The sequence below is a fragment of the Callorhinus ursinus genome, unplaced genomic scaffold (genome assembly GCF_003265705.2).
Source record: "Callorhinus ursinus isolate GAN/ISIS: 27379988/994484 unplaced genomic scaffold, GSC_fseal_2.0 scaffold68, whole genome shotgun sequence".
In the NCBI taxonomy this organism is placed as follows: Eukaryota; Metazoa; Chordata; class Mammalia; order Carnivora; family Otariidae; genus Callorhinus; species Callorhinus ursinus.
Window position 1 is genome coordinate 3,641,849 of NW_027397130.1, and position 23,581 is coordinate 3,665,429.

Consider the following 23,581-nt stretch of genomic DNA (forward strand, 5'->3'; position numbering starts at 1 on the left):
AGCGGGCACTGCTTGGAGGGACGTGTGGTAGGGACGCAGGGGTGCTAAGCCCCGGGCTTGGCCACAGAACATCCACCTTGTGGCGCGGTGGCTGGGCACCCTGGATAAGAAGGTGGAGCGCTCCGGCGCGGGCAGCCACGAGGACTACCGCGTGTTCATCAGCGCCGAGCCCGCCCCCAGCCCCGAGTCCCACATCATCCCCCAGGGCATCCTGGAGAACGCCATCAAAATCACCAATGAGCCACCCACGGGCATGCACGCCAACCTGCACAAGGCTCTGGACCTCTTCACCCAGGTGAGGCGGCTTCCCCTCCAGCGCACGGGTCCCACAGACAGGAAGGCAGCTCTGGCCTGCACTGCCGGGGAGCAGGCTCTGAACTCCGAGGACGGCTCCACCCTGGTTCTCGCCGCTCCACGCCATCCCCAGCACACGCACACACACGCACACACACACACACACACACACCTCACGCCACAAAATCAATATATTCCTGGAAGACTAAGTAAAATGTACATAGTGTGAGATGCAGTCAAGTTACAGCTTTAAAGACAGTTTCATGACCTGCGAGTCGGCACAGGTCAATGCATCGCAGGTCCTGGGCTTGTCAGAGCCCCTCAGGAAGGGGCCCAGCTCGGGAGGGCGGTGTGCTGGGCTCCAGTGCATCTCGGCCCCCTCTCTGGCTCCTCGGGAGACAGAAGGAGATGCTCCTGGTTGGCTCAGGCTGCTGCCAGGCCTCCCTCAATCCCCAGCAGGCCCCCACCTTGCTTCAGTGGGACAGCTCCCACGGCCCCTCCCTCCCCGTCCAAACCTCCTGCCCCACCCCCCAGCCCTGCCCCCTTCTGCAAGACCCTAGCATCTACGTTCATCTCTTGGCACCTGATCTTCTGTCCTGCACCAGAACCTTCTGGGTGCACACACTTATCTCCCACGTGGAGTCTAAAACCTTTTTAAGGAAGACACCCCTACTGTCTGGTAACACCTACAAAGACTACTCGTGGAGCACATTGTGCTGAGAATGAACAGCTCACCATCGTTTCTAAAGAGTCTGGGCTTCTGTTTGTGTGCGCGCCGCGAGGGGTGCCGACTGCTGCCAAGGGACAGTACTTCTCGTTAAAGAAGTCCTGAAATGTCCTGTGTTTGCGAATATTTTATTAGAACGCAGCGTAATTTGACTTGTAATCAATACTTAAGTGATAGAACTGCCATTTCTGAAAGAAATAAAGACAAGAAAGCATTCTCTCCTCCAGTCCGTGGACCGGGGGCTCCGGCAGCTGCCCCCCCGGACCCTGCCCCTCCCGCCCCCAGCAAGACAGCTGGCAGAGGCAGGACTCGGGTCCCCTCCCACAGGACACCCTGGAGATGTGCACCAAGGAGATCGAGTTCAAGTGCATCCTCTTCGCCCTGTGCTACTTCCACGCCGTGGTGGCCGAGAGGCGCAAGTTTGGGGCCCAGGGCTGGAACAGGTCGTACCCCTTCAACAACGGGGACCTCACCATCTCCATCAACGTGCTCTACAACTACCTGGAGGCCAACACCAAGGTAAGGGTGCGCCTGGTGCCCAGCAGCGTTCTCCGCGCCCCCAACCACCCCCCGTCAACTGTGCAGTGGCTCATGCTCAGGACACATCCCATAGTGTTGTAACCCAAACAAAACCTGAAAACAAGAAGCCCCGAGACCCCACCCAGCAGGCGGATACGATGAGTGTCGCCCTGTCCCTGGCCACCAGCCCTGCGGCACTTGTCAGCCGTCTGGCAATTCTTCCCCTTGGTAGCACACTCCACGGGGGCAGGCATCTCTGGTGGGCCTGCCCAGAAATCCTGGGGGGCAGGGACAAGGAGGGGCTTCCCTGGTGCATGGGCAGCGTCCGCAGACAGAACCCGGGTCCAGAGGGAAGGCCAAAACGATCTCCCTGGAACACACGAGTGCTGCTCTGATTTTCCTGATGGCGGAGATAACACGTGTGAGGTGCTCTGCAGACGGCCTCGGAGGACGGAGAAGCCCGCAGACTGAGAGGGGCCTCGCCTGGTCCCCCTCGGAGTCTGACTCCCGGAGAGCCCGGCACGGACACAGCACAGCTGCTGTGACCCCCCAGGGGAGGCAGGTGCCCACGCCCCCCAGAAGCCTCAGGTCCTCCTCACTGGCCCCGAATCAGCAGCGACAGGACCGCGGCACAGCGCCAGTGACACCAAGCAGGCTGGGCAGTGGCGGGAGGGCCAGACAGTGGGACCAGGCAGTGCCCCTCCCAACACCCTGGCGGCATGGTGGCAGACGGCGCTGGGGTCCAGGGCCCCAGGCTTGAAGTCCAGCGCTGCCTCTCACCAGCTGAGACCTCCTGGACACTGGGGCTCAAGCTCTGGGGGTTGGGTGAGAAAAGTGCCCCGCTAGGCCTGGGGTGCTGGTCTCGGGACACCCGCCTGTTTCCCACTCGACTGTAAAAAGCTCAAGATGTGGGTGGAGGCGAGGGAGGCCAGGGCCAGGGCAGGACGGCAACCACAGCCTCGCATACCCTTCCCCGCGGGTGGCCGAAGGTCTGACAACCTCTGAGGACAAACACCATCGTTCCCCCGGCCGCGACCCCGCAGGGCGGCCTCCCCGCGCTGCCATCACCCAAGTCTGAGCCCAGCACGTGGCTCACCGGCTTGGTTCCTGGCAAAACCCATGCCCGGAGACAGGAGGGCCGAAGGGGCCAGCAGGCAGCTATCCCCAAGAAGGGAGCTGGTCTCCACCTGCAGGTGGCGGGGCTGGAGGGCTGGCGGTCCGCTTCACCTGGAGCAGAGCTGAACCCTCGCAGCTACCTTCCAGCTCTCGCCAAGAAGTAGATGCTGGGGAGCGGCCGTGAAGGAGCAGTTTGGCTAAGAGATGTTTTCTGGGGAGACTGGCATGGGAGGAACAGTGCTCGAGTTTTTTGAAGACGTTTATTCAGACACCTGCCCCATTATTCACACACACACAGAAACCGAGGTGGGGAGGAAACACCTCGAGAACACATGCCATGAGCTTCAGCGACCCCCAGACAGGAGTGAATGACACAGGAACGCCCGTCCTGCTGAGCAGTGACCGGTCAGGCCGGGCGCACCAGGCTCGTGGTGGCATGACCCCTCCTCTGCCCGAGCTCACAGCCTTCAACAACGTTAAGTGACCAGAGGACGTGGTCCAGAGCATTAAGAACACAGACCAACTCACGCAGACTCTCAGGGGAAGGCCAGGTGCCCTGTCTCTGACGAGCGCTCCGGGACTCCATCGGCACGAGTGGGAACACGGGTGGGTGGTGTCCGTCCCGGCTTAGTGCCACAGCCCCCACCCCGCAGGGAAGGGCGTCCCTGGGAGGAAGCCCCCGGGGCCCAGGGCGTCAGAGAGGCCTGAGGAAGCCAGCTGTCCCCAAAGCAAACAAGTAAAACACAGAAAAAGCAGCTCAACACGTACCCAAGATAACCAGGCAGAGAAAAAACTTTAAGTCACAAAATGACACTTAAGAGAATATTAACATTTTGAGTGAAATTCACGAGACTGAATCAGGCATCTGATGAGTGCACGAGTTCTTTACTCGATAAACTGTGTCAGGAGGCCGCCCGCCTGCGCTGCCCGGGGCAGTGGCGGGATGAACCGCGGGCACGTGGCGTCCAAACTGCGTGAGACCCACACCGGATGGCAAAAGCGTGGTGCAGGTGAGAGTGTAAAATAACGTATCGATTCGTTGTTTTTGTGCCGACCATCTGCTGTAACAATCTTCTTACTTACACGGCTGCTCGCAAACTTGGAATTGCATACGTGACTGCTGTCTGCGGCCCCCGCGCCGCTCCGGTTGGACGGCACCGTGCGGGGACCGGGCAGCCGAGCCCAACCCCCGGCTTCTCGGAGGAGGCAGCACGTGAGCAGGCTTCACAAGGTGGTGGCGGGGAGCGGCGGCCCGCGCTGCCTGCGAGGTCAGGCAGCCACGCTCTGGGCGCTGTGCTACCCGTCTACGCAGCCCTGCGGGGTGCGCAGCTACAGGGAGCCACCGGGAACTCGGAGCCAGGCAAGCTCAGCGGGACTGCGAGGCAGGCCACCGGACGGAGACGTCATAAAGGTGTGACTGACAGGACTCTGTGGCCAAAAGAAATGGCACCCAAGAGTGGACACCCCCAGTCACCGCAGAGTGAAACCACTCCGGTCAGGCGGCCAGCGCACAGAGTCACGGGTGGCTGCGTGTCTCCGAGCGGGGGTGACACGGGAGGCCCACGAGAGGGAGCGAATGGCGGCTGCAGGGTGGGCCTGTGGAGCTGGAGGTCCCAGCACACAGCCGGCAGTCACAGTCAGGGCAGGGGCCAGGCCTCAGGTGGAGGGAACAGCCAGGCAGTCCTCGCCAAAGGAGCCAAAGGCAGGAGATGGCCAAAGAGGGGCTGACGGCCGAGTCAGACCCCGAAGGGGCGGGGGCACTTCTAACCACTTCCGTCCTTCCTAAGGTGCCCTGGGACGACCTCCGCTACCTGTTTGGAGAAATCATGTACGGCGGCCACGTCACGGATGACTGGGACCGGCGGCTGTGCAGGACGTACCTGGCGGAGTACGTGCGGGCAGAGATGCTAGAGGGCGAGATCCTGCTGGCGCCGGGCTTTCAGATCCCCCCCAACCTGGATTACAAGGTGAGCGGGGGGCTCTCTCTCGGGGACACGAGCTCGCCCCGTGATGTGACAGCAGCCAAGGGTGATGCTGGCCCGGCCAGCTCTGGGGCCAGCCTGGCGTTGCAAACGGAGTATCTGCGATTGAGCAAGAAGCCAGGCAATGAAAATGAGAGCTGGCTTGAAACAGCCTCTGGGGAGGAGGGGGCGTGGAGATGGTTCATGTGGCTGGGGGGTGAGGGGTGGGGCAGCCAGAAAGGGGGTTATAACGAGAACTGTGGGGGTTCGTGCAGACGGCAAGACGGGGGTGGAACATCCCGGTCAGAAACACTTGATCGGCGGACACGGGTTCCAGCTTGCACGGCTTTACCTTGGCAGCCTGCTCACCCACCACCCCTTCTCAGGGTTACCACGAGTACATCAATGAGAACCTGCCCCCCGAGAGTCCCTACCTGTATGGCCTGCACCCCAATGCAGAGATTGGCTTCTTGACAGTCACGTCAGAGAAACTGTTCCGCACCGTCCTGGAAATGCAGCCCAAAGAGACCAACTCAGGAGCAGGCACTGGAGTATCTCGTGAGGAGAAGGCAGGAGACTTAACACACAGCCCAGGGCCAAAGGGCAGGGCCTGGAACCTGGGGTCGAAAAGTGCACCCCCAGAAACCGGGGTGGAGCGTGAGCTGGCTAACAGGCCCAGGGGTGCTGCCCAGGGGCCGTTCCCCCACCCCCAATCCTCCCTCCCTGCAGCCTCTAACTTGGCCCAGCTGGTGTGTAAGCAGCAAGGGGGGGGGGGGGCTCCTACCCAGCAGCCCAGAGGCATCAGAACAGCCCCTCCCCGTGAGCTTAGAAGACCCCCGGGGGGCTCATCCCATTTAATACTGGAAAGAAGCAAAAAAACCTTCAGCATTAAGAGCTTTTAACCTGTTCTCAGTTGCCTGGGTTACCTCTGCCGTCTAGTGAGCAATTAACACCTTTACACTGTTCAGTAAATTCTGGACAAGGTCTGTTAACAGCCAGCTGAAGATTGGGCTTACTGGTAATAGACCAGATTGTGGACCAGAAGACCCTCAGTGCTGTGAGGCCTCACGGCCCTTTCTTGGTCTAACAACTGGAATGAGACTTCTGACGGCAGTGGTGTAGACAAGCCGTGGGGGCCACTCCTGGAGAGGGTGTGATCAGCATGGCCCCCACAGAAGCCCCCACGGGGACTCGTAGGTCACAGTCCTATGGGTACCAGCTGGTCTGATGGGGGAGGAAGCTGTTCATTTGGGAATGTCTGCAGCTCCCACGGCTACAGTCCCATGGCTTTGATGACCAGCATATTCAAAGCCTGTTGGCCAAGATCTCCTCCTCTTGTCAGACGTGCAGCTGCACCTCCGGGACCCTGGTTCTCAGGCAACTCCACTTCCCTTTGCTCCAGGAGCCCTCGCTGTGAACGTCCGACACAGTCTCCCCGACCCTTGACGCTGGGGGTGGGCTGGCAGGCACATGCGGTGACGGGGCTTGTCGGGGACTGACTTCCAGGTGAAGGCCGTGCTGGAGGAGATCCTGGAGAAGATCCCGGAGATGTTCAACATGGCCGAGATCATGGCGAAGGTGGCTGAGAAGACCCCCTACGTGGTGGTCGCCTTCCAGGAATGTGAAAGAATGAACATCCTCACCAATGAGATGCGCCGCTCGCTGAAGGAGCTGAGCCTGGGGCTGAAGGTAACACCACCCAGGTCAGCCAGGACCCAGGGACAAGACTTAGGAGGTAGGCGGGCCGCCACAAGCTGACTCCCCACCTCAGCTGCAGAGCACAGAGCCCCAGGCCCTGGGCATTGTCGCAGTACTGCCTCCTCTGGGTTCCCCGGTCCGGAGCTGCAGGCCCGTCAAGCCGGGGGGCGCTCACCCAGGGTCTGTGTCAAACTACTTTTGAGGACTCACGGCACGGATGGGGCGGGAGAAACAAGGCATGGGACTGGCCAGGTCCGCGTGCCTGTGAGCGGCACAGCCTGGGCCGCCAGCGCCCCATCCGTATGTCTCCTAGGGGGAACTGACCATCACGACCGACATGGAAGACCTGTCCACGGCGCTGTTCTACGACACCGTGCCCGACCCGTGGGTGGCCCGGGCCTACCCCTCCATGATGGGCCTGGCGGCCTGGTACACCGACCTGTTGCTCCGCATCAGGGTGAGGACAGTCTCCCCGGGGGTCCCAGCACACCCCCCACCCCCCAGGGCCGGCAGGACCGTGGCTATGAAGGGGGAGCGTGTCCCTGCCAGAGGCCTAGAGGCCCCCACTGGCCTGGCCTTTGTCAGAGCAGGGCCGGAAGGGCCTGGCCCAGGCTACACAGACGCCTGACAATGCAGGCGCTTCCTGCAAAAGGGAGGGAACAGCGGCCCGACAGCCCTCTGCACCAGAGCCCAAAGCCCCAGGGGCACCATCCAGGGAACCGCCTTGTCAAAGCCTCCTTTGGGACCCCAAACTGTCCTCAGATGTGAAGCCCCTCTCCAGACCCTCCTCCTCCCGTTCCCTCATTTAAACTGGAGCCCGCGGGCACCGGGCTCTGCTGAAGCACGTTTCCGCCAGGAGCTCGAGGCCTGGACGACAGACTTCACCCTGCCCACCACCGTGTGGCTGGCGGGCTTCTTCAACCCCCAGTCCTTCCTCACGGCCATCATGCAGTCCATGGCCAGGAAGAATGAGTGGCCGCTGGACAAGATGTGTCTGTCTGTGGAAGTAACCAAGAAGTACCGGGAGGACATGACGGCACCACCCCGAGAGGGCTCCTATGTGTACGGGCTCTTCATGGAAGGTACTGAGGGTTCCGGTCTGAGGCAGCTTCCAGAGCCAGTCCCGCTGGGCTGGAGGGCAGAGACCAGCTGGGAGGGGGCAGGTGGGGGAGGCGCGCGGAAGGGGCGTGTCAGCTGGGAGCTGGACTCTGGGGGAGACGGTGGCGCGAGGCTGAGAACGCGCTCAGACAACGCCCGGAGACCAAACCTGCCGCACAGGGCGGCCAGCCTGGCTCTGCTTGGCCGGAAACGGCAGGCGCGTCCCTAGGTGCGAGCACCTGCTTTAGGGCAGTGAGGAGGAACATGGCCCTCTCGGAGGGCCTGGGGGCAGGGAGCCCAGGGCAGACGGACGGTTGGGGGCCCCACCCCCCCCCCCCCCCCCCCCCCCCCCCCCCCCCCCCCCCGTGGCCGGGCCAAGCAGCAGCAGGGAGGGCGCCAGCCGCCCCCACCCCCCTTGTCCTGTGCCGGCGGAGGCCTCAGGGCCACCAGGCAGCCTGGTCCCTTAGACCTGTCGAGCTGAGAGGCAGCTTTTTCCACCACAAACTGTCCCACTCAGCAACCGACGCCACCCCCTTACCCGTGGGGGTGTCAGGGTTTAGCCCGCAAAGGCTCAGGGCTCCCCGACCCCCATGTCAGAGACAAGCACGGCAGAGGCCGCTCTCCGTGTTTATTTTGCAATGACAGGAACACGAACACCATTAACAGGGTGAGTAAAAACGACAGCAGTCTGGTCAAAGGCAAATCAAAGGTCCGTGTGCGTGTGCACCTATGACTGCGTGCCCCGCGCATGCACACGCAGGCTGGACAATGCACATGTGACCTCCTGGGACTTCCAGCTGCAGCCACCACTTCCTTCCACTGAGGCTGAGAAGGCTGACGGCAGTTCTGAAAACACCACCCATGTAAACGGGTGGCCCCGAGAGCTTGAGGCAGAGCTATCCCTCTGAGGCGCCTGGCGGGGTCCCGGGGGTCCCGGCATGCCCAGCACTCCTGCCCGGTCCTCTGCTCAGAGCCCCACCTTCAGCCGAGCCTGCGCCAGTCTACCCCCTGGCACCCGCCCCCCCCCCCCGGCCCGGCTCGCTGCCGGCACACCACACAGCACCCAGGCACAGCCCCACGGAGCCACCCTGACCTCGCCGTGCTGTCCTGCAGGCGCTCGCTGGGACACCCAGACTGGAGTCATCGCTGAAGCCAGGCTGAAGGAACTGACGCCAGCCATGCCCGTCATCTTCATCAAGGCCATTCCTGTGGACCGCATGGACACCAAGAACATCTATGAGTGTCCTGTGTACAAAACACGCATCCGCGGCCCCACCTACGTCTGGACCTTTAACCTCAAGACCAAAGAGAAGGCAGCCAAGTGGATCCTGGCAGGCGCGGCCCTGCTCTTACAGGTCTAGCGCAGCTGGTGCCAGGTTGACAATCAGAAACTCAGCCCTGCAACTGTTACTTATTTTTATAGGAACTGACAGTTGCCTTTTGTTCTAAGTAACCCAGACACTTTAGAAGGACATCAAGGTGGATGGGCCAGAGGGTGGGGGCGGCGCTCAAGAGGGGGTGCGGGCCGGATTAAAACAGAAGTCACTAAGTTGCGCTTGTCTGACTCACTGGATCTGGGGGACTCCCCTGTTCCTGCTGCTGAGGCGAGCCCCCCAGGAGCCCAGCCCCCAAACCCTGCCGGCCCACAAGCAGCTCAGAGGTGTGGGCACAGCAGCCATGGCCTCTGGCCTGATGCACCACGCAAGCAACCCACCAGTGAGGGGCCAGGGCATCCATACCAGCAGGAACTGCCACCTCCACACAGTCCCCTGAGGCGTTGTTCCCTTCTCCCAAGGACAGAGAACCTTTCCTGATTCAGACAAAGCCTCCTCCCTCCCAGGTCCCAGGAGCTGAGACACGCCAGTCCAGAGGCAACTTTGTACTTTCAACAGCCCACTTTCTGAGCGTGCACAGAGAACATTACGAACTCGGTTCCTGGGACCACCTTAACGTGTGTCCTTGGAGGTCACAGGCTTGTCATGTCCACAATAACTCCAGGAGGCCGTGGGTCCCTTTTCAGGAGGCACAGCACCTTCCTTTCCTCCCGCCCCTGCGGTCCCCACATCCCGGGGTGTCCCCCGCCACACCCCGACTGCGGCCGGGCGAGCTGGGGCATGGGCAGTGCCAGCACCAGAGGGCCAGTGCCCAGCAGCCGGGGATCCTGACTTCCCCGGGGGACATGCGCTGCAGCGAGCACGGGAAGGCCGACACCCCCGCCCTCTGCGTCTCTGTGTTCTGGGCCCCGGAACCTGTCCAGGGAGACAGGACTAAGGAAAACCACCAGTCTGATGAGGAAAAGCACCCCAAGCACACACAGCCCGCTGCACCCGGGGGCCGGCACGTGCTGGTCCCAGGGCTACCCTGGGATGACCTGGCTGACGCCTCAGGCCCTGACTTTCCGCGGCCATTCCAGCCAAGTGAGTGGGCTGCCATTCAGGGCTGGCCGGGCCGGCAGCGCACACAAGGGGAGGGAGGGAGGAGCCAGAACGCTGGGGAGCACAGGGAAGGCAGCTAGCAGAGCCCGCAAACCCCCGCGGAAGCCTGACACCCCTGATGTTCTCGGGCTCACATACAGAGCACAGGAGGCCCTCCAGGAGCATCTGGCCTCGGGCTAAGTTCAATCTGATCCTGAAGTTCTGTGAGAACTTTTTTCCAAGTAGTCTCACTGGTACCGCAAGAGAGGAGACTCCACCTAAGGTAACAATCTCAACAGTCCTGGGGCCTGGTGGGACTCAAAAAAAGAGAAGGAAAAACGCCCCTCCCATACTCGGGGGTGGTGGCTGAGAGTCCAAGCCCTTTGGGGCTGCCCTGCAGGAAGGCGGAGCTCCCACAGCGCTTGCTGGGCAGCCCCTCTGCCGGCCAGGAGGGGTCGCTGCTGCCCTTCGTGTCCCAGCCGGAGAGCCAGCGGAGCGGCCGCCACTCCTGGGACTAGACAACTACCAGCAGCCACCAGGCAACTCAGTTTTAATCCCTGGTAATAACCACAAAATGGGAAGGTTTTGCAATTTTGCCTGTAGAGCCTGAAATAAAACAGCAATTTCTTCCACACGTACTGTGGTTAGCTGACAAAATGACCTCCCAACTTTCCAAGAGATGATTCACCTTTGGGTCGCCATCCAGTGACAGGGACCCAGGGATGGTGCCTCCGCAGGTGCTGTGGGACCTGGAGGCCCTGCCTCCTGGGGGGCCGGAGGGAGCACCCGGCGGGAGGGCCGGGGCCGGCTTGAGGTGGTTAGCAGAGACAAAGGGAGCAGCTGAGCATGGAGGACACAGGCCCTGATTGCTCAAGCCGGGCTGTGGCACAATGTTGACTCTGGTCCCACAGAATCTGCAGGAATGTGAATGCTGTTTACCGAAAGCCTCTCTCCAAACAAACCCAGTGCCCTGGCACATTCTTTTGGCTTCTCTAGTCTAATTGTCCCACAGGACAATTTAGTAACTAGTTTGAAGGCAAACAGTGTTAATGGACGTGCTGCTGCCCCGGAGCAGTGTAGCCACGGCCACCACTCCACCCGCTTCCCACCCACTAAACCCTGCAGATCTGCCGGCCCTGGCGGGGAGGAGCTGCACATGCTCTCAGCCTTCGTCGAGGCTCCCAGCACTGGAGAGCGCCACACACACAGCCAGGCTGTGTGGACGAGGCCAATCACGCCTTCCAGAGCCCACGAAGGGGACCATCGGCAGCAGCCAGTCCTCGGGAGGGAGCCACGTGAAGCGGCTTCTGGGGCAACGTGCAGGGTGGAAAGCAACCCGCCCTGACAAAGGATGAGCAGCCATACCCTGGGGCCCGAAGGCCTTCTCTTAGGAAGGTCTTTGTGCAAGGTTCAAGCACCTGGAGATGTAGAGATTGGGCAGCAAGGTTTTGAAATCTGCTCCTGGAGACATAGGGCAGTGAGGGGGAGAGGGGGGCACCCTGGCCTGTGACAAATCTACACGCTACGTGTTTTGAAGATACCCTGCTGTGAGGTGACACAAACCATGTTTTAGGCAGATGCAATAAAAATGAGGTTCATTCTTCAACAAAAAATTTGCAAAGAAAAAAAAAATGAGGGAAACCCACAGATGAAAAGAGACTTAGGTGACATGTCACCATATCATACCGGACCTTACCCGCAACCTCAAGTCAAACACACAGAAAAATTTTAATAAAATAAAAAATATAAGGCAAACTGAAACTGTGAACACATTCAGGGTATTTGATGACACTAAGGTATTCTTGCTCATGTTTCAGTCAGGTGTAATACTGGTACAAGGTTTGGGGTGGGGTTTTTTATGAGACTTTGTATTTGGGGGGGTGGCAATATACACATATTATCTAGAAATACAGACCACCATGCAAACGTCAGAAGAAACAGGAGAGAGAGTCAAAAGTGGCTGCTCGGGAGGCAAGAGAGGCAGGAACCACAGCTACTCGGTGTCAGATCTCTAGCATTTATTTCTAAATTTGTATATTATTTGAATAAAATAATAAAATAAGTAATGAAAATATGGAGGAAAAACTAAATGACGAAATTAAATATGATTTTGTTTTAATGAGAGAAGCCCGGCACCAGCACCCAAGGGAGCCCCCGCCGTGGAACCGTGTTCACCCCTTCCCCGCACCTGGGCTGGCTGCCCAACATCCCCACCCAGAGCCGAGAGACGGGTCCCCTCTGGGGCCATCCGGGGGGTGGGCAGGGTCCCTCGGGAGAGGCCCCACCTCTACCGGCAGCTGCACAGCCAAGCAGCAGCCTGGGTCCGCCTTGCTCGCGTCCCACCACGGGCCCCAGCTGGTGGCTCCGGGCACTCGGCGGAAGCCTCCATCCCCAGTGGCAGGCCCCTCCCAGGTGGGCAGAGCATGTCCTGCCACCGAGCGTTCCTCCTGCTCCCACCGCCCTGGCTGCCGCTTAGTGATGCCAGCCTGGTCCGCAGTGCTGGTGTGAGGTGACAGGGCCACCCAATCTAGCTTCGGGCCTGGAAAACTTTGGTGACAACCATGGTGACCCGCGGGACAGAGGTCCTGGGAACCACCACCCCCCAGAGACAGAAGCCCCGGCCCCACACGTGGCCTCGCAAGGCAGCACCTGTCATCCTCAGAAGAAGTTCTTAATCAGCGGAGTCACCATCTTCACCCACAGCTTCACCTGCCGACTCGGCTGCTCAAAGGTGGCAGATGACACCACACCTGAGCGCAAGTAGAGCTGCTCCTGCTCCTGAGGGAGAGGAACAAACAGGCGTTAGGGTCCTCCACAGCACTGCGTGACATGGCCCGTCGGCCCCGACACCCCAGCCGGCTGGGGCGCAGGGGTGCTGGGGTGCCAGGCAGGGGAGGCGGCCTACGAGCCTCCCTGTCAAACCCGCCCTAGCGAGCAAGCTAAGAAGCCCGCGCATCCCTACCCTTTTAAGACCAACATGTGTGTGGAGCAGATGACATGGAGTGAAGTAGAGCTGGCAGAAATAAAGCACACAATCACCCTCACTAAATAAGGCTGTGCAACTTAAAGACACGTTCTTGAAATGGGAGGGTTTCTCTTTTCTCAAGTTGGCAAAAAGCTGTTGTCTTGCGGTGACCCCAAGCCGACAGAGGCCGTGTGCTCTGCTGCTGGATACGGGGTCACAGCATCTTCCAGAGAGCAGCTTGGCAACAGGTATCAAAGCCTTAAGAAACACCCCTTGCAAGAATATATCCCAAGAAGAAAGCCACGCACTCCAGATCTGTGTGCTGCCATCTGTTACAGCGACGTTTATGATAGGGAAAAACTGGAAACCACCTAAATGTCCACCACAACTAATTAAAGATAATAAACCCGTGTGACGAACCAGCATGCACCGCACGCTGATCGCGTTCTAAAAGACGACACAGAGAATATAATCCTAATTTCATTAAAAAGACCGGTCGCGCCTTTCCACACACCAAGAACGAGAGGGCGTCCTTGGAGTGACTTCAGGGACACTGCTGAAAGCAGAGGCAGACGTCTTCCAATTTTTCTAAATTTTTACAATGCATGTTTATTTTATATTTAAAAATGGGTTTGAAACACTTGTATACGCCTTCTCTTAAATTGTGCTCAGAATCTTTAAGAGAAAACACTTTCTTAAACAATACACCCTCCAAGTCCCATGTTCCCATTAGTAAGGTATTTGACGAAGTGGCCAGGAAGTGATCCTACTAGGCCCCACCACTTGGGGCTGAGAGGGCGATCACTCTGGATCTTGCATCCGTTGGTCTGGAAAATACCGACTAGCCCGCACTATCATGAGGACCCGACAGAATGGCCTTGAAAGCAGGGCCCGCTGTGAGCCCAGGAGCACCAGAGGGAGCACTGGGATGACGCTGCTGGACCCAGCCGGGGAGCTGAACGGGCTCTTCCCTGGGGGCAGGGATGACCCAGCAAGAACGGGGTCAGAGGACACGGCGGGAAGTGTCCACAGCTTTCCCGTCCAGGCAGACCCAGGAGCCCGACTCTCTCTGCATGGTTTTCAGGCTCATGCCCTCTCCACTCTCTCGGAGCCAGGGTCCATGCGGCACTTCCAAGCTGAGCAGGCTCTTGGCTGCCAGCGGCAAGGGCCCCGGTCCCTGGCTGGACGTGCCTGACGGAGGCGGCGCCTGGGGGCCTGGAGGGCGAGCCTGCAGAAGTCTCCACAGACCCAGCTCCAGCTTTATGCTTTCAAACAAATACGCAGCCAAGATTTCAATTAAATTACCAGAAACACTTAAGGTTCCTCACAGACCCCACAACAGGGCTGGAGAAGGAAGTCAGCTGATCAAAGTTAGAATGCTGTTCGAGGGAGTCTTTCTCAGGTCACAAGTGGTAAACCGTGTTCTCTGAACAAAACCAGGAAGCTTTCAGTTTTTATAGTGCGTACTAAGTGAGGGGAGGGGTTTCGGATTCTGATAAAAATATCTCTCCATTCCCAGTGCGATACAAATAGGGCCCTTCCCTGTATCTTCCCGAGAAGACAGGGAGCAGGGACACGGGTGGCCGGGGTTCTAGGGACTTTCTGGGCCGTGGGGAGGTTGTGTGGCCAGGCAGTCCCAGGACCAGGCAGTCCCAGGACCAGGCACTGTAGGGCCACCTGGCAGGAGTGGGGGGCTGCAGTCCCTGCATCTAAGTATATAGGTGGAATTATCTAGAAACGTGTTTCTGCATTTCAAAAGCACAGAAATCAGTGTGCCTCGGAAGAAAGGAAGAGCTGCAGGGGCGTGAACTGAACTGCCACCCTCCCACGATCTAAAGCCCCTGGGATTCAGGTTTGGGAAGAAAAGGAAAATATCCCAAATATGTCATTTGGGAAAACAGCTCCTGACCACAACCGGCCCAGCTTCTCTCCAGATCCAGGATGTGGGTTCAATCCCCTCACTCAGGAGGTCGGGGAGAGGGGCCAGTACCAGGACCCTGGGGCACAGGCCTGGGGGACTTGCCCCCACAAATCAACCCAGATCTCTGGGGAACTGGTCCCGGCCTGAGGCCCAGTTCACACCCACAACTCTACTGCCCCAGGGCAGGGGCTCACAGACCGAGGCGTCTGTGCAACTGGTCCAGAAGTCCAGCAGACCCCACTGGGGTGCGGCCCTGCCCCTCTCGCATCAGTGACTCCAACTGGAGCCTCAGCTGTGAGGCTTCCTCATTTTCTGGAAGCCTCCCGTTAGCAAGAAACCTGCTGAGCGGCTCAGATTCCACACTGGCCACCCAGAGCACAACCGCTGCCACTTCCTCTGGCCCCTCGTCGTGAAGGCCTTCCCGGCACCACAGCCCCACTGGGCCGCCGACGGGGTCCCCAGACGGTAGAAGGCAGGTCCCAGGGACAAGCAGTTACCGTGCCCTTGTCCAGCAACAAAGGCTCCCACAGTTTCGCAACAGTCATTCCCAAACACTGGAGAATACAAGTTTCACAAAGTCAACAGCCGAGGCTTCTGAGGTCTGGCCCACAGCAGCGTTATCTGTGTTCCTGTGACTCAGGAGGGAAGCTGGCCCCCTCCATGGAAAGGCTTTGCTGTAAAGGTCACAGACAAGAGTGCACGGCACCGCCCCACTCTCACGTGCACGGCACGGGGCTCGCGCTCTCCCACAGGCCACCACACACGCAGTCCCACAAAAGCACTAACAAATTCTCAGCAACTTTGTTTTTCTCTAGACAGAAAATAAAATATTCTACCACAGAAGGAGGGCCGACATAGCTGCTGACCCTTTGGGAACCACCCTGCATCCCTGCCCCAGTGAGGAAATGGGGTTCTCCCCCTGCTTCTCTGGGCCGTTAGCCAACCAGCAGTACGGGGCTCAGGGTCTCCAACCCCAGCTCGAGAAAGGGCTGCTCTCCTCACTTCCAAGTGGCTGAGAACACGGGCCCGACCTGTATCTTCCAAGGGGAGCAGGTGGGTCCTGGACTGGCCACTTGCGCCCGATGGCCAATGCACCCCACAGGCTGAGCCAGCCAGAGTGGGTTAGGTTTCCTGAGCCCCCAGCTCCCACGCTCAGGAGAACACTTGCTTCTCCCCCTCATGGACAGAAAGACAGAAGGACAGAAGCCCTATTACAACTGTGAGCATGAGGACAAGAAACTCCAAGACGCTGGAACTCCCCAAGGAAAAAGGGACCTGCTTTGCTGATCACCGTCCCCTGGCCAGGGGTAAGGGGCCAAGGCAGCCAAGGGTTTCTGCCCGCCCACACATCGCCCACCTCCAGACTCTGCAAACACCGCCCAAGGGAACCCTGCTGCTGGCGGGCACACCCGCAGGCCCTCTGCACTGTCCCCAGTGCGCCCATTCCCCAGCCAGAGCGCCCCACAGGGAGACAATGTGGAGGGAGACAGAATCCAGGTGACAGGTGCACACAGACTCTACGGCTCAGAGACGGAGGACGGGGCTGCCCATGCCCTTGAAATTACTCCCTTCTCCACGAAGCCCCTCTTGGACGGGCGCTCGGGCTGCTTCCTGAGGTCTGAGGTCTGCCTCTTCTGTCTCTACTGACAGAGACGGCTGACACCCTGAGTGCCCGTTCTGCCTTCCTGGCCGGCCTGTGGAGGTCCTGCTGGCGGTCCCGGGGCCTGAGTGAGCCTGGCTCCTCCCCCACACAGCCACTACGGCTGAACTGCATTCTTGCTAGAGGCTGGAGTGTCCGGGTGAGCGAAGAGCGCTCTTGCCCGCACCAGAGGGAGCTCTTGGGACCATGGGGCAGGAGTAGCTCAGCGGAAGCAGGGAAGGAGGGCGCGTGGCTTCTAAGGGCGGCCCTGTGGCGGGCTTCTCTCGGGACAGGCCTTCTGACCACCAGCAAGCTTGTGAGGACTCGGGTTCTTTCTCACACTCGAGATGACAGCAGGGACTGTGTTCAGGGGACACGGTGACTCGGGCAAGGCTAAGCACCCAGCTACCCCCCACTCTGCCCAGGAAATCCCATCGTCCCAACCAACCTGGTGAAGTTGCTGCTGCAGGGCCCGGCTCTCCGTCACTATGGCGATCTGGGCCTCCAGGTCCCGGTGAACCGACCTGTACCCAAAATTAGGAGAGCCAATCAACGTGAGACAGGGCAGGCTGCTCCCTGCCAGGTACAGCCAGAGGCCTGCAGGGAAAAGGAAACGTGCAGACAGGAAATGAGCACAGCATCAGCCGAGAGCCTCTCCACGCTTCGTTCAACCTAAGAGAAAAGCAGCCCTGCTGGGAACAAGTGGTCAGGTGCTGCACGGAGGGCAGGGACCTGGGGCAGCCCGCGTTCCCGGGAGGACGCTGCCTCCTCTCTTGCCCAAGCACAGCGAGAAGTGGGTCCTTCAGGAAGCCCTGGGAGGCCTGTGCTCAGGTTCTGCTCTCACCACCCCATGCTAACCACAGCGCCTCCCAGAGATCTCAGGGCCTCTGATACCCGCTCTCTGAACTGCCTCGGCCACATCCCGACCATCGGAACGGGGAGCCCACCCTGGCCAGAGGCTCCATGGTCCTGCCACGAACACCGAGGGGACAAAGTCCATACCTGTGTCTCAGGAAAGACACCCCCACTGTGCTAAGAAGGCGGCCCAGGGAAGAGCAATCCTCCTACCCAAGTCCATGGGCATGGGGCTGTTCCACGGGGGTGGGGGATACAAAGGCTCTTGGTAAGTACAGGTTACTCCATTCTGCATCCCTTCCCACCCAGGGACACGCGATTCTCCGTTTCGGGCTGCTGACACACTACACACAAAAGGACACCAGACCTGAGTCCCTGCTAGGAACTCAGGGACATCCAAGCCAGACACGTGAAGTCCACTAGAGGTCAGTGAAGAAGAGAACCTAAGAGGTCCTGTAAGTTTCTATCTCACCCCAGAGAACACCACTTCCCCTTTTCTGCTAGGAAATGAGCCGGCTGACAGCACAGCCAGACAAAAAGCAGGGCATGGTATGACCAGCCACGGGGTAGGGGGACGGAGTCCTGCCTCGTCCCCCAGCATGCTGACATGTGCACCGTGAAGGCTGCGGATTGTCTCAGAATCCTAACCCGTCCCTTGAAACAGACAACAGGCAGGTGGGTCTGCTGTGCACCTGGTCCCCCACACTCTGTCCCCTCCCCGCAAGTCCCAAGGCCTGCTTGCACGGTCCAGTGCCCATCACAACTACTTCTCCTAAACAGACTACTCCCAAAACCTGACCTTCCCAGGACATCTGCTGCCCCAGACTTCCTTTCTCCCAGGGAAGCCCAGACTTGGGTCCGGCCTCTGTCTTTTCCACCACACTACACCCTCACTAGCACCAAAAACGCTCAGCCCAGAAAACCCAGCCTATTGTCCAGTGCCGGAGTTGGCCCCGGCTCCGTGCAAGGTTCCCCTGATCAGAGCCAGCCTCCTCATGCCCTCCCACCACCGCTGGTCTCCCCTCTGCCAACATGACTCTTTCAAAGGGCCCACAGGCGCACATGACCATCATGAGCAAATCAACAGCATGTAATACACACCAAGAAGCCTAAAATAGAAGGCCATTTCCTAATTCTCACTCAGAGCAAGAGCATTTCCAAGAATACCTTGGGTAAGAGATGACGATGCTCTGCTGTCTGTTCCTGTAATGTGCTCGACCCTCACCCCCCACACGGGGCCACATCAAAGCCGCCTGCCTGCCTGTGCATGTCGTTCAGTCAACTGTACCACCCCACGGGGCCACTGCCGTGTAGGCAACCGTGGGGCTCACCTTATCTCCTATCAAGAGACCACGGGGGTGTGCCGGCTGGCCCCGGGCACTGTTCCACATGCCCGGGGAGGTCTGGGCAGAATGGCTGAGCCTTGACCACTGCAGTGCTGGCTCTCCTCCTTTGCTAGGCTCAGCCTCTCCTACCCTGCCTCTGCACAGAGCCTGAGGCTTGGGGCCAGGGCCAGGGGCAGACCTCCCCCAGCCTCAGAGCTTTCCACCGGCCGCTGCTATTCCAACTCTTGTGATGTCACAATCTGTAAGACTCAAAAGCACCGGAGACGCTCAGTGCTCCTCGCGCAGCCAGCTCTCCAGAGTCCACTTACACAGGGACAGAGTGCGCACACAGCAGGGAGGCCCGATACCCACATGGCTGATGTGGGCTAAAGCTGATGTGAATCATGCCACCCTCGGTGTGTCCATCCAAGGCTCCTGGACCACAGGGCCTGTTGGGCAAGACTGAAAGGACCTGGTCTTAGGCGTATTTTTTATTTCTGAAATCTGCCTAAATGTAGATCTCTTCCTCACAAGGCAACCTAGGGGCCAGCCATGAGAGGCAGGCGGCCCAGGCCCAGCCCACACCGGCAGGTCTTTGTCCGCACCACTGCACCCCAGCCCCAAAGGAAAGCTCTCTCTCACTGATACATGTCCACGTGCTACACAGATGTATCTGGGCTTTACATTTAGTGAGACAAGAGCTTCCCAGCACCCACCTGCCATGATCACCCCACTGGGGAGGCACGGCAGACACCTGTCTTCTTCCGGCTTTCATCTCTGGCCCAGGCTGGCCTCGGGAGAGCATGTGCGGGTGTGGGCAGCACACATTCTGAACCTACTGGCCGCCTCGGTGAGGCCCGCAACTGCCCCACCACTTCCCCTGTAGAATGTGGACTGTGATCTTTCTCCATCCAAAAGGACATAAAGACCACTGATGTTGAGGCCACGTGGTGCTGTGCCCCAGGAGCTCGACACACCGCCCCATGAACAGCCAGCCCTTCAGAGTGCAAGCTCCCCAAAGGTGGGACGTTTCTGCTGCTGGGCTAGGCCGGGAGGACAGCCCAGAACTTTCATTCAGGGAGGGACTCAAGAGGGTGCATCCCTCGCTGGGAGCCTGAGCACCCTGGGAGGGTGAGGGGCAGGGCGGGGGCTCTCGAACTTCCCAGCAGGGCCATAAGCCTGTTATCAAGTCCAGGGCCTGACCTTTGTGCCCAACACCTCTACCAATCTAGGACCCGCCAGACTGGGAGACTCCGCAGCAGGAGCAACAGCTGGGAGGGGACTGGCCGTGGGCAGTCCTCAGCCCCAGAGGGAGCGCGCTGGGGATACACAGATGAACTGAGTCCCAAGACTTCTGCAGGCTCCCAGCTCCACAACGAGAGCCCTCACTGCCTGCCCCGGCTACTTCTTGTGCTCTGCCCACGCCTATGGTCCCTCCTCCACACGGTCCCAGCACCTCGATGCAGGGTAAACCAGGTGGCCCAAGGGCTCCCACAGAGCTCCCTCACCAGTCCTCTGAGCTTTTCCCATGGCCCGGCCGCCTTCCGGCCTCCCTCCCTCCCTCCCGACCTGCCCCTTCACTCCTCCCCATGCCTAGCATGGTCTCGGGGCCTCACACTCCCGGGCCCTCCACCTGGACCCTCCAGGCAGGGTCTGTGCTCAGCGAGTGTCCCCTCCACAGAGAGGCCTTCCCCCCCCCCCCCCCAATCTAACAGACCCCCATCGGCCCAGATTCCTCCTCCCGCTCTGGTCTTCTACATAACCCATTTCCCTACCTGACCTTATATTAGAATAGATTCATCTGTTTGTATCTGCTTCCTGTTAAATGACAGATGCCTGGGGAGGGCAGGGGCTTTGTCTGGTCCCCAGTGACTGGTACCCAATGCCCTGAATGCTGCCTGGCACACGGCAGACACTACATAAATACTTGTTTGAACAAAATAAATGAGGCTAATGGTGACCTTCCAACACACGATGATGAAATTAAATACAAAAAACTCTTGAGTTCTAAAGCAGGAGCTCACAACTATTTCTGGTGAGAGAACTTCCCTGAGGCTCTCTCCAAGAAAAATGTCGACTTATGCCCCCCTCCTTCACCTCTGCCACAATATTCCGCGACAAATTTCAGAGGATTCTCAGACCCCTATAAAAATACAAGGGGACAGGAGACACCATAGTCCCGACCTCAGAGGGCTAAGCACTTGCCTGTTACGCTCCGGGCCACTTCCAGAGGCCGGGCCTGCCCCCTCCCCAGCAGAGCAGTTGGTGCAGGTGCGGCCCCGCCCCAGCGCACACCTGCTGGCGCCCGGGGGAGGCACGTGTGCCCGGGACACGCAGGATGGAGCTGCCCCGGCTCGCACTGCAAGCTCACCTTTGGGCACTATGCCAAGCCGTCTGTCGGGAAAGCAGTAAAAATAGTGACAATTCTCACAATCATTAACAGATTCCTCTGTCAGCAGGAGCCAGAAATCTCTTAATCCAATGGCCTGCCCCGCCCTGGCCACACACATTGAGCTATTAGTGCTAGGGTACTGTACCAGATGAAATCCAAGTCAACACCTCAAAGCTCATTTTCTGATCCTCCCGAGACGTCCCCCAGCATGGATGTGGCCCCTGCCCCAAGGGGCTGTGTGCCTCCCCAGCCAGAAGTCCCGCGACGGCACCGGGCACAGCTCAGGCCCACTCCTCTCCAGGGAGCAGGAGACATGAGAACCAGGCCCAAGAGACACATCTGTCATCCCCACTCAGGCTCCTCTGGGACTGCTGCCTCCCCAAGACCTAGAGAGGTCAGTTTGTTGGCACGTGACAGATACAGTGCTTACAACCGCTGACAGCCATTGTGCACCTGGCCCCAGACCCCACTGTCCACCAGGACCAGGTTTAAAAGGTGAATCCCTGTAGCCACCAAGATGTCCTTCAATAGGTGGATGAATGAATAAACTGTGGTCCATCCAGACAAGGGAATGCTATTCAGCACTAAAAGGAAAGCGCTATCCAGCCATGAAAAGCCGTAAGGTTTAAGTAGCTTAAATGAGGGCGCCTGGGTGGCTCAGCTAAGCCGCTGACTCTTGCTTTCGGATCAAGTAATGATCCTGGGGTCATGGGATCGAGCCTGCATCGGGGAATCTGCCTGAATCTGCTTGTCCCTCCCTCTCCCCCTCTGCTCCTCCCCTCACTCTCTCTCTAATAAATAAAATCTTTAAAAAAGAAAAAAAAAGAACCTTAAACGCCCATTACTAGTGTAAGAGCCAGTCTGAAACGGCTACAGTGTTGAGTCCAACTGTATGACATTCTGGGAAAAGTGACAATATGGGACTGTCAGAGTCAGGGACGGACAGGAAGCACAGAGGATGTTCAGGGCAATGAAAGCCTGTGTGACACTGTGATGACAGATATATGTCCTCACCCGCATGAGCCCATGAATCCACACCACCAGGATGACCCTAGATATAAAGTGTGGACTCTGGGGGATGACAGTGTGTCAATGTCAGTTCATCACTTACGAGCGTACTCTCAGCTGCTGGATGCTGACAGTGGGAAGCCTGGGCGTGAGTAGGGCGCAGTGTGTGAGAAATCTCTATACCTTCCCCTCAATTTTGCTCTGACCCCAAACCGCTCTAAAGAAATTAAGTCTTTTAGGGGCACCTGGGTGGCTCAGTCATTTAAGCGTGTGCCTTCAGCTCAGGTTATGATCCCAGAGTCCTGGGATCAAGACCCGCATCGGGCTCCCGGCTCAGCGGGAGCCCTGCTTCTCCCTCTCCCGCTCCCCCTGCTTGTGTTCCCTCTCTGGCTGTGTCTCTCTGTCAAATAAATAAGTAAAATCTTAAAAAGAAAAAAAAAAAGAAAGAAACTAAGTCTTTTAAAAATAAATACATAAAATAAGTATACATCTTCACTTAAAAGGCTAACTGTAACTACACGAGCTGGGAAGTGCTGTGCTGGGCACCAAATGCAAAACAAACGAAAGCACAGATGGAAAAAAAAAAAATGCAGACACCCAGCACCAACTCAGGTGACCGTCCTGCAGCATTCCAGGTGCTTCCAGCTCACAGAGCCTCACTGCACCCCACCTATGGGGAAAGGAGTGGGGGACAGGCCACAGGAAACTGCCCAGGCACGAACCTGAGGGGCTGCTGGCGGACTCGTGTCTAACACAGACCTCCAGCCACCTCGCCCCCCAGCTGCCCTTCCAGAGGTCAAGAAGATGCAGCTAAGACCTCCAACTTCAGCAGCGTCCTTCAGGGACCCACGGGGGGGGGGGGGGAGGCAGCAACAAAATCACAGGTGACAAGGACACCTCTCCTCTCCAAGAGACGCAGGAACCCCCCTCCGAGCCCATCCACCAGCAGCCCACCTGCAGCCCATGAGCCTCTGGGCCCTGCGTGTTCAAGCGCCCACCCCACAGCCCCCAGGGCCACCTCCCTCTTGGACACTTCATAGAAACCCCAACAGAATGCACGTCAGGTCACCGTACTCACCTGAGGGCAAACCAATACCATCGCCCCGTGTCACACAGAGGTTGGACCAGGTCCCTCCACGTTTGCCAAAGGTAAATTTGGGCTGAAAACTAGGCTTCAAGAATCCAAGTCTGGTGGCCTCTCCAGCCCATCGCACGCACAAGGGGCTCCCCTCCCTCAGCATTCTGAATAGGCGGCCTTTGCAAAAACCCAAAGAAAACTTAACAGACCACGTTGCAAAAGTCTCTAGAGTACATGCCTTTAAATAGTAGGTTTCTCTAGTACTTCGAAACAACATTAAAATTACAAATACTGAAGTTGGCTAAGGCATCAATCAGCAAAGCACTCCAGTGAGACATGCCTCTACTCAGTAGCCCACCGAACATAAGAATCACTGCCTCCTCCACAGGAGTTACCTCCCACGAGGTCTTTCCAACGAGGCATCTGAACCACCGCTTGATACACCCCCATCCTTGATGAGCGGGGAAGGACTGAAGGATACACCCTAGTCCTCGGAACCTCCTGCCATCGGGCTGAGCTGCTATCCACTGGCACTTGCTGCCCGGTATGGTCACTTCCATGAGGAGGATGC

At 58.7% G+C, this 23,581-nt stretch overlaps 2 protein-coding genes across 12 annotated transcripts in view; one reads left to right on the forward strand and one right to left on the reverse strand.

The window, feature by feature from the left end:
• The window catches only part of DNAH17 (dynein axonemal heavy chain 17), a 95,456-nt gene extending 86,602 nt beyond the window's left edge, over nt 1-8,854 (forward strand). The window contains exons 74-81 of the mRNA XM_025859575.2: nt 68-295; nt 1,349-1,540; nt 4,444-4,623; nt 5,004-5,186; nt 6,124-6,306; nt 6,629-6,772; nt 7,172-7,397; nt 8,527-8,854. Coding sequence (XP_025715360.1) covers nt 68-295; nt 1,349-1,540; nt 4,444-4,623; nt 5,004-5,186; nt 6,124-6,306; nt 6,629-6,772; nt 7,172-7,397; nt 8,527-8,774 — 1,584 coding nt within the window. The 3' untranslated portion in view covers nt 8,775-8,854. The remainder of the gene's footprint in view (nt 1-67; nt 296-1,348; nt 1,541-4,443; nt 4,624-5,003; nt 5,187-6,123; nt 6,307-6,628; nt 6,773-7,171; nt 7,398-8,526) is intronic.
• PGS1 (phosphatidylglycerophosphate synthase 1) overlaps nt 3,526-23,581 on the reverse strand; it is a 41,996-nt gene continuing 21,940 nt past the window's right edge. For 2 of the 11 annotated variants that reach the window (XR_003205706.2, XR_012376211.1), the window contains exons 8-13: nt 16,801-16,949; nt 12,477-12,605; nt 8,507-8,619; nt 5,521-6,300; nt 5,052-5,123; nt 3,526-4,737 (exon numbers count right to left, since the gene is read on the reverse strand). Coding sequence is in view for 3 of the 11 variants with exons in the window: in XM_025859573.2 (XP_025715358.1) it covers nt 12,486-12,605; nt 16,801-16,949 (269 nt within the window). In the remaining 8 variants the exon portion in view is untranslated. Of the gene's footprint in view, nt 4,738-5,051; nt 5,124-5,520; nt 6,301-8,027; nt 8,620-11,830; nt 12,606-16,800; nt 16,950-23,581 lie in introns of those variants that run through there. The other 9 variants (XR_012376209.1, XR_003205708.2, XR_012376212.1 and 6 more) reach the window with 9 other exon arrangements.